Consider the following 15,218-nt stretch of genomic DNA (forward strand, 5'->3'; position numbering starts at 1 on the left):
ATAACATGGTCTGATGGGATTTTCAATGTATGCCGGTGTGATACATAAGACAACACTAACATAAAGGGCCCTGTGTAGTGGAAAGTTTTTGACATTCTACCATAAGCGCTACAACATTTTTAAGTAGACTGGAAAGTTAAGTATGTTAATTGCAATCCCCAGAGCAGCAACTATAAAAATCACACAGGGGCTCCCGGGTGGCTCAGTCAGTTGAGCATCCAACTTCGGCTCAGGTCATGATCTCACAGTTTGTGAGTTGGAGCCCCATGTCGGGCTCTGTACTGACAGCTCAGAGCTTGGAGTCTGCTTCGGATTCTGTGTCCCTCTCTCTCTCTCTGCCCCTTCCTCACTCATGCTGTCTCTCAAGAATAAATAAAACATTTAAAAAATGTTTAAATCATACAATGTCATCAAAAACTCAATGGGATCCACAAATTCAGTTAAGCTGCAGGATGCAAAATGAACATACAAAATCAGGGTTTTTGTATACTAATGACAAATTATCTGAAAAAGACATTAAACAATATCAATAGCACTGAAAATAATAAAATATTTAAGAGTAAATTTAGGCAAGGAGGTGAAAGATCTCTACACTGAAAATATAACACGTTGATGAAAGAAATCAAAGAAGATACAAATAAATGGAAAGATAATCTGTGTTCATGGATTGGAGGAATTAATATTGTCAAAGTGTCCATACTACCCAGTGTCATCCCTATCAAGATTCCACAGGCATTTTTTACAGACATAGAAAAAATAATCCTAATATTTGTACGGACCCACAAAAGACCCCAAATATCCAAAGCAGCCCTTAAAAAGAAGAACAAAGCAAGAGACATCATACTTCCTGATTCCAAGCTATATTATAAAGCTAGAGTAATCAAAACAGTATGGTATTGGCATTAAAAACAGACACATAGGCCAGTGGAACAGAATCAACACCTGAGAAATAAACATTTTGACAAGGGAGCTAAGAATATTCACTGGGGAAAAGACACTCTTCATTAAACGGTCCTGGTAAAATTGGATAGTCACATGTAAAAGAATGAAACTAGACCCCTGTGTGACACCATTCAAGAAAATTAATTCAAAATATATTAAAGAGTTACATGTAATACCTGAGACCATAAAACTCCTAGAAGAAAACATAGGCAGTAACCTCCTTGACATGGGGCTTGGAGATGATTTTTGGATTTGACAACAAAAGCAAGGACAACAAAAGCAAAAATAAACAAATGGGACTATATTTAAAAAGCTTTTGCACAGCAAAGGAAGTCATATTCAAAATGAAAAGGCAACCTATGGAGCAGGAGAAAGTATTTGCAAACCATAGATTTCCTAAGGGGATAATACCCAAAATATATAAAGAAGTCCTACAACTCAACAGCAGAAAATAATCCAACTTCAAAACAAGTAAAGGACCTGAATAGACATTTTTCCAAAGAAGACATTCAGATGGGCAACAGGTATGTGAAAAGGTGCTCAATATCACGAGGCATCAGGGAAATGCAAATCAAAACCACAAGGAAATATTACTGCACACCTATCAGAATGACTATTATCAGAACCACAAAAAAATAAGTGTTGGAGAGGATGTGGAGAAAGAACCCTTAGCACTGTTAATAGAACGTAAATTAGTGCAGCCACCATGGAAAACAGTATGGAGGTTCCTTAAAAAAATGAAAAATAGAAAGACTGTATGATCTAGCAATTCCACGTCTGGGTATTTATTTAAAGAAAATGAAAGCACTAACTTGAAAAGAAATGCACCTCCAATTTCATTGCAGCATTATTTATAATAGCCCAAACCAAACAGGAGGTAACCTAAGTGTCCAACAGTGGTTGAATGGATAAAGAAAATGTGGTATTATGGAATACCAATAGAATATTATGCAGCCATACGAAAGATGGAAAACTCGCTATTTGTTACAACATTGGATGAACCTTGAGGACGTCATGTTAAGTGAAATAAGTCAGACAGAAAAAGATAAATACCATATTATCTTACTTATATGTCAAATCTAAAAAGAAAAAGAAAAAAGGCCACCCAAGCCCAAACCCTATAAAAAGATTTCAGAGTTGCAGTTAGTAGAGAGACGCGGGGCTTGGGGTTGGAGAATGTGATAGAGATAGTCAAAGGTGCAAATTTCCAGTTATGAGTAAATCATGAGGATGTAATCTTTAACACAACTATAGTTAACACTGCTGTACAGAATGCTCGAAAGTTCCTAAGACAGTAAACCCTACAAGTTCTCATCACAAGGAAAAAAACTTTTTCATGTATTTTTTGTATCTATATGAGAATGTGGAGGTTAGCTAAACTTCTTGTGGTAGAGAAATATACATGGGAAGATCAAGGACAAAATTTTAAAATATTCTGAAGTATAGTTCTTTCTTATTTATTTATGTATGTATGTATTTATTTAGAGACAGAAAGAGAGGGAGGGAGGGAAAGAGAGAGAGAGGGAGAGAGAGAATCCCAATCAGGCTCCGTGCTGTCAGTGCAAAGCTGGGCGTGGGCCTCCATCTCATAAACTGTGAGATCGTGACCTGAGCTGAAACCAAGAGTCGGGATACTTAACTGACAGAGCCACCCAGGTGCCCCTAAGTACGTTTCTATAGTGCCAATCACTAATCCTAATTATTAAATGCAATATTTTTAAGCATCTTACCCTCGGGGATACTTCATCTGTCAATAGAACCATCTTGCATTAAGAACAGTGCAATATGATGATGACGGCTTTTACATTATCGTAAACATGTGCTAACTTAGAAAAGTTTTTAGAAAGCGCCAACTTCAGAATTCAGTTTACAAATATAGTTTAATGGATATTTAAATTAATATGTTAATTTAAATGTCAAATGATATGTCAAATGCCTTCTCTGTGTCTACTGAGATGATTATATTCTAGTCTGTTAATGATTGGCTTTCATATGTTAAACCAATATTGCATTCCTGGTGGAAGCCCGTCTTGGTAATGATGCAGTATAATTTGGCGGGGGTGGTAAACTATATGTAATGAAATTTGGCATTTACACCATTTTTAAATGTGCAATTCAGTGGCATTAATTACATTCACAGTGTTATGCAATCATCACTACTGTCTATTCTAAAACTTGTTTTTTCATCTCAAACAGAAACCCCACCCATCAAGCAGTAACTCTCCCTTTACCCTTCCCTCCATTTCTGATAAAATCTAATCTACTTTTTGTCTCTGTGAATTTGCCTATTGTGGATATTTCTTATAAGAAAAATTATAAAATATTTGTCTTTTTTGTCTAGCTTATTTCACTTTGCATAATGGCTTTAAAGTTCTTCCCAGTTGTATGAGAATTTCATTCCTTTTTATGGTTGAATAATATTCTGTTGTGTGGATACACCACATTTTGTTTATCCATTCTTCTGTTGGACAAGTGAGCTGTGTCCAACTTTTGACTATTGTGAATAATGATTCAATGAACAGTGGTATACAAGTATCTGAGTTCCTATTTTCAATTTTTTGGGATATATACCTAGGACTGAAATTGCTGGATCTTATGGTAATTCTATGTTTAACTTTAAACAACCTACCAAACTGGGGATGCCTGGTGTCTAGTTGGTTAAGCGTCCCACTCTTGATTTCAGCTCAGGTCATGATCTCATGGTTGGTGGGATGGAGCCTCGCATTAGGCTCTGTGCCATCAGTGGAGCCTGCTTGGGATTCTCTCTCCATCTCTGCCCCTCCCCTCCTTTCTCAAAATAATAAACTTAAGCCAAAAAAGAAAGTCCCAAACTATTTTCCATAGTGGTTGCAACATTTCATGTTCTCACTAGCAAGGTGCGAGGGTTCCAGTTTCTCCACTTGCCAACACTTGGTTCCATTTTTTGGATTATATCTATTCTAGCAGGTGTAAAATGGTAACTCATTATAGCTTTGTGTTGCATTTCCCTAATGACTAATGTTGATCATTTTTCATGTGCTTATTAACTATTTATATATTTTCTTTGCATAAACATCTATTCAAGTTCTTTGCTCATTTTTTAATGTTTATTAAAAGAGAGAGAGAGAGAGAGAGAGAGAGAGAGAGAAAGCAAGTGTGAGTGGGGGAGGGACAGAGAAAGGGAAACACAGAATCTGAAGCAGGCTCCAGGCTCTGAGTTGTCAGCACAAAGCCCGACCTGGGGCTCAAACTTCTGAACTCGAGATCATGACCTGAGCCAAAGTCAGAAGCTTAACCAACTGAGCCAGCCAGGCACCCCTTTGCTATGGGAAATAAGCTTAGGAATTCCTTGAGCCTGCACTGATGGGTGAATAGGCATAAAGAATTACAAAGCCATAGGATGCTCACACCCAAGCCTGGGTAAACAAGATTAGGCCCCCAAGATAGAGTAGAGGAGGGCAAAGGCCCCCATACAAAGGTATATGAGGTAAGCAAGATTAGGTATTCAGGGTGAAAGCACCCCCCCAATTTAGTGCTGTAGCAGAAAGCTGCTTTCAGAGGAGGAAAGGACCAAATTAGGTAAACAAGTAAATAGGACTATAGACTGCTGCACTGCCGGTGAAGCTGCCCAGATCAGAGATGATTAACAAAAGAAAAGGTGCCTTGTTAACCCTGAGGTCATGTGTCCCATCTGTCTCCTCCCCTAGGCTAGCTAAGATAAACAGAGGTGGTGTCTCATGCCCCTGTAAGCAACCTTCTACCCAGCCACCTGGTGCCAGGATTTTGTTTTGTATTAACCCAAACCCCTAAACCCTGAATATCTTCAAGACCCCCTTTCCCTCATGCCCATGAGTTAATGTTCACAGTTTCATTGTCTGTTTGTGCACGTCCATCACCATGTTTGTAAGCCTTCTGATCCTAATAAAAATGGGGCAAGGACCCTTATTTGGGACTCTTGGTTTTTCCCGGACGTTAGCCATCTCTCACATTTTAATCCTGTGTCTGCTTTCTTGTTAGACAAGAAAGAACTTCAGAGTCTATGACATTTTGCTCATTTTTAAATTGGGCTATCATGATTGAATTGTAGGAGCGTTTAAATATTATATGGGTATTAATCCCTTATCAGGTGTGTTATTTGCAGATATTTTCTTCCACTCTCTACAGACTCTGTTTTCACTTTCTTGATAATAACCTTTGATGTACAAAAGTTCTTCATCAATATGAAATCAAATCTGTTGATTTTTCTTTCATTGCTTATGCTTTTGGTGTCATGTCTAAGAATACATTGCCAAATCCAAGGTCACAGAAATTTATTCATATGTTTTATTTGAAAAGTTTGATGGTTTTTAACCTTTATATTTAGGTTGTTAATCAACTTTGAGTCAATTTTTGTATATGGTGTGAGGTAAGGGTCTGAATTAATCTTTTTTGCCTGTGGAAATCCAGTTGTCTCTGGACAGTTCTCTCTGTGTTGAAAGATATGGGCACCCTTGTCAAAAATCAGTTACCCATAGGTGTATTCGATGTTCATTTCTGGACTCTTAATTCTATTATATTGGTCTATATGTCTATTTTTAAGCCAGTGTCACACTGTTTTGGTTTTTCTAGCTTTGTAGCAAGGTGGTGGTCCTCCAACTTTGTCTTTTCCAAAATTGTTTCAGCTATTCAGGGACCCTTGTATTTCCATATGAATTTGAGAATCAGTTCCATTCCAGTCAACTATCCCATTTCTGCAAAAAAGGCTGATTGTTTTGAGGAGTATTGATATCTTAAAAATAATAACTCTTCAAATCTGTGAATATAGGAGGTCTTTTATTGAGTTCTTCTTAATTTCTTTCAGCAGTGTTTTGTAGTTTTCAGTGTACAAATCTTTTACCCCTTCGATTAAATTTATTCCCAGGTATTTTATTCTTTGGGATGTTATTGTAAATGGAATTGTTTTCTTAATTTCCTTTTTTGGTTGTTCTTTGCTGGTTTACAGAAGCGCAACTGATTTTTGTTTGTTGACCTTATACCTTGCAACTTAAAAAAATTTTTTTTATTGTTTATTTATTTTTGAGAGAGAGACAGAGAGAGCACAAATTGGGGAAGGGCAGAGAGCGAGAAGGAGACACAGAATCTGAAGCAGGCTCCAGGCTCTGAGCTGTCAGCACAGAGCCTGACACGAGGCTCGAACCCACGAGCTGTGAGATCATGACCTGAGCCAAAGTTGGTTGCCCAACCAACTGAGCCACCCAGGCGCCCTTACCTTGCAACTTTACTAAATTTTCTTATTAATTTTATTAGCTTTCTTGTGTATTCTTTGGTTTTCTATAGATAGGGTCATGTCATTTGCAAATAAAGTTTTACTTCTTTTTTTTTTCCAGTTAGACGTCTTTTATTTCTTTTCCTTGACTAATTTCTTTCACTAGAACTTAGAGTACTATTTTTAAGAGCAGTAGTAAAAGCAAGCATGCTTGTCTTGTTCCTGTTCTTAGGGGGAAAGCTTTCATTCTTTCACCATTAAGCATGTTGCTAGCTATAGGTTTTTCATAAATACCATTTATCATGTTGAGGTTTGCTTTTATTCCTAGTTTCCTGAGTGTTTTCTATCATGAAAGGGTATTGAATTTTGTAAAATCCGTCTTCTGCATCGATTGAGATGATTGTGTGCTTTTTTCCTTTATTCTACTAATGTGGTAAAATACACTTACTGATTGCCTTATGCTGAACCACCCTTGCATTTCTGTGATAAATCCTACCTGGTCATGGGGTATAATCAGTTTAGTATGCTGTTGGATATTGTTTGCTGGTATTTTGTTGAGGAGTTTTGCATCTGTGTTCATAAGGGATATCAGTCTGTAATTTTCTTTTGTTGTAACATCTTTAACAACTTTTTTTTTTTTGAAAGAGTTGACATATTAGTTTCAGGTGTACAACATAGTGATTTGTTAATTCTATACATCACTCACTGCTCACCGAGATAAGTGTAGTTACCATCTGTCACCATAAAACATTATTATGATATTAGTGACTATAGTGCCTATGCTGTACTTCTCATCTGCATGACTTACTTATTTTACGGCTGGGAGTTTTAATCCCGTCACCTACCTGCCTTTGGTATCAGGGTAATACTGACCTCATAGAGTGAATTAGGAAGTGTTTCTTTCTATATTGAGGGGAGAGTTCGAGAATGAGGATGTTTTCTATTTTCTTCTTGAGTTGGTTTAAACACTGTGTGTGTTCCTAGGAATTTTCCCATTTCACCTAAGTTATTTGATTTGTTGGTGTTCAGTTGTTCATAGTGTTATCTTATAGTTCTTTCTGTAAGGTCAGTAGTAGTGTTTCTCTTTATGATTTTTAGTTATCTGTGTCTTCTTTTATTCTTTGTCTAATAAAGATTTGTCAATTTTTTTGAACTTTTCAAAGAGCCAACTTTTGGTTTCATTGATTCTCTCTACTGATCTTTTTTTTTTTTTAATTTTTTTAACGTTTATTCATTTTTGAGACAGAGAGAGACAGAGCATGAATGGGGAGGGTCAGAGAGAGGGAGACACAGAATCTGAAACAGGCTCCAGGCTCTGAGCTGTCAGCACAGAGCCCAATGCGGGGCTCGAACTCACGGACCGTGAGATCATGACCTGAGCCGAAGTCGGCCGCTTAACCACTGAGCCACCCAGGCGCCCCTCTACTGATCTTTTTTAATTCAGATGTTAGAGCTATCAATTTTCCTCTGAGCACAGCCTTTACTACATTTCATGGGTTTTGTATTTTGTATTTTTGTTTTCATTTTATCACTAAGTATTTTCTCACTTACCTTGTAATTTTGTGATTTATTGGTTAAGAGTGTGTTGTTATAGTCACTATTTAATTATCTCTCAATGAATCTGTAGGTTCAGTGCAGTACCCATCAAAATCCTGACAGAATTTTTTGTACATACAGACAAGCTAACTATAAAACTTATAAGGAAAAGCAAAGGAACTAGAATAGCCAAAACAATTTTGAAAAAGAATAAATTTGGAGGGCTCACGCTGCCCACTTTTAACACTTGCTGTAAAGCGACAGTAATCAAGATAGCATGAGACTGATGAAGGGATAAACACATGGATCAGTGGAGCAGAGAAGAGAGTCCAGAAATAGATCCACACAAATATAACCGTTGATTTTTGACAAAGGTGCAAAAACAATTCAACAGAAAAGAGAGAGTTTTTCGGTAAATATTAATAGAGCAATTGGACATTGACATGCAAACAGTGAATCTCGATTAAGACCCCACATTGTATACCAAAACAATAAGTCAAAGGATATCATAGACCTAAATGTAAATGTAAAACTATAAAACTTTTAGAGGAAAAGGCAGGAGAAAATCTTCATGACCATGAGTTAGGCAAAGACTTCTTACATATAACACCAAAAACAATCCATAGAGAAAAGTTTAATATATTGGACTTCATCAAAATTAAAAAATCTTTCTCTGTGAAAGATACACTAAAGACCATGAGTAAATATTGGCAAATCAGATATCTGACTAACAACGTGTATCCAGAATCTATAATGAACTCTCAGAAACCAATGTCAGGAAACAATAATATGTGGATGCAACATTTGAACGGATACTTCATCAAAGAAGCTATATAGAAGCAAATCAACATAAGAAATGATGTGCTCGTATCATTAGCCATTAGGAAATACAGGTTAAAACCACAGTGAAATAACAAACTTTTGAAAATGGACAGTAGCCAGTTATGGTAAGGATGCAGAGCCACGGGGCTTTCACAGATGGCTGTTGGGAAGTCCAACTGGCCCAGCCTTCTGGAAAACTGTTTGGCTGTTTCTTTCAACATGCATTTATCACATGACCCAGAAATTCCATTCCTGGGTATTTGGCCTAAAAAAATTAAACTTTTATTCACACCCAAGCTGTACCCAGATATTAATAGCAGCTCTATTCATGATTACGAAGTCAACTCAAATATCATTCACAGGTGAGTGGCTAAACAGACCACAATGTCTACATCACGGAATACACTGCAAAGAAAAGACTGATAACACACAACAACATGGATAAATCTCAAAGGCATCATACTAAGTGGAGAAAGTCGGTCTCAAAAGTTGACATCTTGTATGATTCTGTTGATAAGGCATTCTGGAAAAGGCAAAACTACAGGGGTGGAGAACAGATCAGCGGTTGCCAGGGGTTGGACTAGGGGGAAGCGTTTGACTGAAACGGGGCAACCCGAGAGAGTTTTGAGGGGTGATAGGACCGTTCTGTATACTGATTGCGGTGGCGGTTGCTCACATCTGTACATGTGTTAAAATTCACAGAGCCATTCTCAAAAAGTAAAAATACTGAATGTAAATTGATTTTTTTTAATTAAAAAACAAACAAAGCAAATAGTTATTCCTAACACCTTCAGCCATGGTAGTTAAAACTCGTGTATTTGTTTGAGTCATGTTTGTGATACAGTCAGGTTGCACATTTTTTTTTAATGTTTATTTATTTTTGAGACAAAGAGAGAAAGAGCATGAACAGGGGAGGGGCAGAGAGAGAGGGAGACACAGAATCTGAAACGGGCTCCAGGCTCTGAGCTGCCAGCACAGAGCCCAACGCGGGGCTCGAACTCACAGACCGTGAGATCATGACCTGAGCCGAAGTCGGACGCTTAACCGACTGAGCCACCCAGGCGCCCCCAGGTTGTGCATTTTATGGCACCCATAACCCCTTGGAAAAACTTATCCATGTTGTCGTATTGGAAGCACAGTTTTATTTTAAATACTACTACCTTATAGATTAATTTTGCTTTTATAAGATTCTGTAATTATATATAAAGCTTATTTGATCCTTAGTACATGCAGTGACTCAGCCTCTTACTGCAATATTGTTTTCATGAGCAACTACAAGCACCATCTGCTTTGTGACGAGCCTCTTTGTCCTCCCTACCGGGAGCATTCTGTGAACAAAAGACAGACGTGTGCAGACAGGCAATGCATATGTCATTGTACCAGTTTGCTGGATATTACAGAATTATAAATTTATTATAAATCTATTGGATAATAAAGAAACCAGTCCTCAAGATGAGTTTTCATAACAGTAATCCTGTAGGGACCAGCCGTGATTTCTCCTCCATTACAGGCAGCACAGCACCATAGAAGAAATCATGCACATGGAATTTAGGTCTTCCCTCTATCACACGTTAGAAGCAATTATTTGACTTTTCTAGGCTTCATTTGTGTCATCATTAAAACATGACTGTTCTCACTTGAACGTTCCATGTTCTCGGAGGAACTATCGGCACATGTTTAATCACGTCCTATTTGCTGTGTTTAATACATCCTATCGCAGATGTGTTTCCATTCTTCCCACCTTCTTGTGGAATTATATAGCGACCCCATATCTTCCTGATCTTTCTGTAAAGACTGACCTAAGATTAAAAAGTCATTTCCTTTGATCAGTACTGTTCATTATGCATTCATTTATCATTTTCTGAGCAGCACTGGTCTAGGTACTGAAAAAGCAGAGATAAACGATAGTGTTCCAAGCGATCGTCTCTTGGAAGAGAAAAACCATCATGATACAACACGAAAAGTGTAGGACACCTGTGTGTTTAGGAGGCAGTGGGGGTCAGAAAATGAGTACCGGGTGAGACGGTGAGGGTCAGTTTCGAAGTAGGAGTAGACACTGACCAGAAAAGACAGTAAGATGCTGAGATGATAGAGCTCAGTATAGGGGACTAAGGAAGCTATGTGAGGCGTGGTGGGAGAAACCAGGAAGCCACACAGTGAACAGCCTTGTGTCTTCCACGGCAAGTGGCTTGGATTTTTATCTTGAAGGCATGAGGAGCCCAATAAAAGAGTCTGATGAGGAACAGCGATGTGATCAGAGCGGGGGTTAGGTCATGTGTCTGTGCGGTGGGAAGGGAAAGGGCAGTACTGATCCTAGAGACCAGTTTGAGAACTATGACAATAATCTAGGCGGGGATGGTGAGTGACAGTGGGGAGTGAGAAGGGAATTCAGATTCCAGAGGCATTAAGGAGACTGAATTCCAAGAATGTGGAGAAGAACCGGATGTCGTGCATACTTGATTACAGGACACTTGGCTGCTTAAAATGCTGCCTTTTAAAGTAATGGCAAGCCACTCTTCTGTGTGTAAGCAATGGACAAATGTTGCTCTCAGCGCTCGCGGTACCCCTCAGAGGGCAGCACCTCGGTATTGATTTTATTATTATTTTAGAGAGGGAGACAGGGAAGCATCAGGAAGTGACAGAATTTTGTGAACACCACACATTGTGTTTTAGGAAGAGTAATCTGAGAGTATCGTGGTTTGGAGACGAGATGGGAGGCAGACCAGGCAGTGAACATCTTGAGACTAGAGGTCGTAAGAAAAGACAGAATGGTGGCAACTGCTTTGAAGTGAGTTCTACCCTGCTGGAGGTTCATTAATGCCAGTGGGAAGGGAAAAGCTACTCGCATCTGTGGGTGGAGTGACGTCTTCACTCACATCTGCCGAATGGATTCCAGGGTCATAAAGTGATGTAAGTCCCCTGGTGCTGTAGAAATCCAGGTGCTTACATATGTTTTGTATTTGTCTGACTAAAATTCTGTATCCAGTCTAGTTAAGCGGGTTGTAGCTCAAGGAGGTTAAATTCCCTTTAATAGAAATGTCCGTCTATATAACCCATGTCAGGTGAAACACAGGGACAAATCCTTTTTCTCTGGATCACCCCTTCTCTGCCCCAGCCCCACCACCACCTTCCCATATGACCCTGAAATGGTGATTTCCAGAAAGATTGTGGTTTGGAATTAAATTTGGGAGATGGTCGGCTCGGCTCGGTAGCACAGTGAGAAGCTAGGTGTCAGGAAGGGCTATGACTGAAGTTGTGTGTGCTCTACAACCGAGGTTCATTTCTCAGGAGGCTGGAAAGTCCAACACCAAGTTGCAGATTCAGTGTAGAGTGAGCGCTGGCTTCCTGGTTCGCAGCTGGCCGTCTTCTCGCGTATAACCGCACATGACGAGTGGCGACTTTTCAGACTTGGATCCCAAACTGGGGGAGAAGCTCCTTCCTGTGGCCTCCTGGCTGTGCGGTGTGGTGGACAGCCGGGTGGGCACTGCCGTCCAGGGGGGTGACCTTGGGCAAGTCACCTGGCCTTTCAAAGCCTTAGTCCCCTTCTCTCTATGGTGAGAGCATGAATGGTAGCTGTCTCATTAGAGCTGTGAAGGTAAAGTCAACTAGTTCATGGTCAGTGCTTAGTATTATTCCTATCGAATAATACTTCGTCATCTGTACGTTTAGTTAATATCAAATACAAGCGTGTGCTATTCCCACCTGTTAAAAATAGTCGGTCTTTTTACATCCAATCACCATATGATTATACTTAAAGACAAAGTATAAGTACAACTTCTTGGACTAATAATTCTTCCCTAATTAGGGACATTAGGCCAAGTATAGTCTTTATTTTTCCATGCGGTAAGTTATTGGTAAGTGGGAATGAAGAGACAAAAAAATTCTAGCATCGTGCTACTCAGACTGTGCATCTGAGAATTAATTGCTTTCTTACATAAGCATGCTCTTATTTTCACAGGTATATTAAGGAAACAAACATCAAAAATGACCCAAATGAACTCAACAATCTTATCAAGAAAAACTCTGATGTGGTAACGTGGACCCCACGGCCTGGAGCCACTCTCGATCTGAGTCGGATGCTAAAGGACCCGACAGACAGGTTTGGTTTGAGTCTTTATAGAGACTTAAGGATGGTTTACGAATGGTTTTCAATTTTGTGAGAAAATAAAGAGCATACCTGTGGCCTTTTGACAGGTCCTCGTTTGTAGGAATATTAAGTCTTTGTTGACTGGCATGCTGAGATTCTCATGGAATCAGATCCACACGTCACCTTTAGAAACGGAAGTCTTGCTGTTTAAATAAACCATTAAGTATCTTTCAGATCTAACGGGGAAAAGATTGAGTTTTCCCGTAGGTTTCTCATGCGACGTAACAAATACTCAAATGTTTTCCTCATCTCAGAACCTTATTTGAGGATGAAGGGTGAGGGTGTTTTATTCCTATCAGGGACCGTTGATAGGCTCAAAAAGAAGTTGCCTTAAAGAAGTAAAACGCAACGGACACGAGAGTTGGTTTTCATATCAGCATAAACATTACCCCACCGCCTGTCCCACGCAGAGCACATCTGAGCAAGTAGCCTCGCATCGGGGGTGCGATTCGAGAAAAGTGAACATTGATGTCACAGACCTATGTTTTTGTAAACACTTGTCTTGAGCCAAATGAAACCATAAGTTCCTCACCCTAATTTAGAAACTGATGGGGTGAGTTAGCGAATCACACAGTTAACCAAAAGGGCACACCTGCTCCCGGCCTCACCCCTGCCAAGGCAGGGGTTAGCGATTCTGACCCTTTGCTGACTTCCTGTGTGAAACCGGTTGTTGAAGCCAGTCCTTTCTCCTCCATAAACCCCCCATAACTCCATCACTTGCCTCTAGCCTTTTCTGCCATGGCCTTCATTCAGCTTCTCATAATTTTTAGCCTCGATTCCCACGGTGGCCCCTGACTTGTCTGTACCTGTATCTGTGTTCTCTATACCAGCCAGTTCCAATCTGCTGGTCAAAATCCATGGTGGTTTTTGGTGGGTCATAAAAATCAATGACATTCATTACAACCTGCATTTCTGAAAAATGAAATCGAACAGAATAGAATACACCCGAGTACCTTGCCTATAATAAAGGGGAACGATTATTTCAGGAAACTTTCGTGTCAGAGGTACCCTTGGTGGACCCCCAGGGTCCTGATATAATGATTCAATGTTAATTCTTACAGGGACCGTAGGCAAAAGGTGTACAAGCCCCCGCTCCACATTGCTGCCAGAGTAAACTTTTCAAAATACAAAACCGTTCCTGTTCCTTCCTGCTTCAGATTCTTTAAGATCCCCCCCCCCCCCAGTGCTTCTAGGATAAAAGCAGTTTTTACTCTCCAGATCAAGGATAAGAGAAGTTGTTAATTATTCCGGTATTAGAGGGGCATTCGAGAGCCTTTGTCATTTGGCGTTTGCTGAGCTCCGTATCTTCTGGGTCCTGTCCTCCGGACGCATCCTGGAGCAGGAATTCGCAAACAGAATAACCTTGAGGAACTTGGGTAAATGCAGATCCCTGAGCCCCACCCCCCGGGGGTCTGGATCTGAGGTAGAGCCTGGGGATGTGCATTTGTATCACTGCATCTTACCGAACATTCTGGGTGACAAGAGCGTAGCGCTGTTGGGTTCTCAGTAATGACACGGAGTGTGAGGGACGTGGAAGGCTAAGTGCTTCCCTCTGCCTGGTGAGGGGAGGAGGGGGTGGGAGAACAGGAAGTGTGGTCAAGAAAAGCTCAATCTGAAATCTCTGGCACTTGAGCTAGGTCTCAGAGGGGAAGGGATCACCAGTAGAGTAATTGAGAGGGAGCGAATGAGAGGGACGGAGAGAGGGAAGGAGAGATTCCAGATTCCAGAGGGAATGGCGTGTGCTGGCGAAGGGAGGGGTCGATGGTGTTGCGAGTTTGATGCGCGCAGACACTTTGAACCGGTGAGCAAGTGTATGTCATTCATTCAGAAACGATTTATTGAGCTCCTTTGGTATACCCGCCTAGGTACTACTAGGTACAGGGACACAGCCGTGAAAATGTCCTTCCCTCATGAAGCAGGAATGCCAGACGCCACGTGCGGGGGCCAGGGTCACAAAGGCCGCCTGCAACCACACAGGGAGCTTGCCTGGGAGTAACTGGCGCTTGAGAAAGTTACTCAGCAAAGCAGGCGCAGCACTGCGTTATGTTCTGGAGAAACCGTTTCAGCCTGCAGAGGAGCGTGAACTGGGCAAGAGGCTACAGGGAGAATAGCTCCAGTCGAGAAGGCAGCTGGGGGGGCCTGAAATGAGTGTGGCTTTAAGCCGAGACCCGGCAAGGAGTTGCAGAAGTAGCTCTGAGATTGACTTCCAAGGTAGAAGCTTTGGGATTCTGTTAAGTAATTTCTCACTGAAGCTAGCGCGTCTGTAGCTTTGGGAGAACGATGGACCAAAAGCATCGTGTTGAGAAGTGGTGCGCACAGACCTACAGTGACTTGCCAGGTATTTAGTAGACAGGTGCCTGTTTCTCTCCTTGGATTTCCCTTGCCCCCTTCACATCCCGTTCCATGTCTAGGGTTCAGGGTTCCGTGTTTCATGCGGTGATTCCCTCTCCGCACCGGATGGACAGAGCTCTGGGGAGGTCAGAGAACTCGGTTATCCAGATCGCTGACCGGGTTTCCGAATAACATTGCCCATCTGTCCATCTCAGC

At 40.6% G+C, this 15,218-nt stretch overlaps 1 protein-coding gene across 6 annotated transcripts in view; it reads left to right on the forward strand.

Moving 5' to 3' along the window:
- Window positions 1-15,218, forward strand: part of LOC121020562 (cytidine monophosphate-N-acetylneuraminic acid hydroxylase) — a 127,118-nt gene that overhangs the window by 97,675 nt on the left and 14,225 nt on the right. For all 6 annotated transcript variants that reach the window (XR_005786191.1, XM_040460641.1, XM_040460640.1 and 3 more), the window contains one exon: window positions 12,483-12,623. Coding sequence is in view for 5 of the 6 variants with exons in the window: in XM_040460641.1 (XP_040316575.1) it covers window positions 12,483-12,623 (141 nt within the window). In the remaining variant the exon portion in view is untranslated. The remainder of the gene's footprint in view (window positions 1-12,482; window positions 12,624-15,218) is intronic.

The sequence above is a fragment of the Herpailurus yagouaroundi genome, unplaced genomic scaffold (assembly GCF_014898765.1).
Source record: "Herpailurus yagouaroundi ecotype Mexico unplaced genomic scaffold, PumYag 250, whole genome shotgun sequence".
NCBI lineage: Eukaryota > Metazoa > Chordata > Mammalia > Carnivora > Felidae > Herpailurus > Herpailurus yagouaroundi.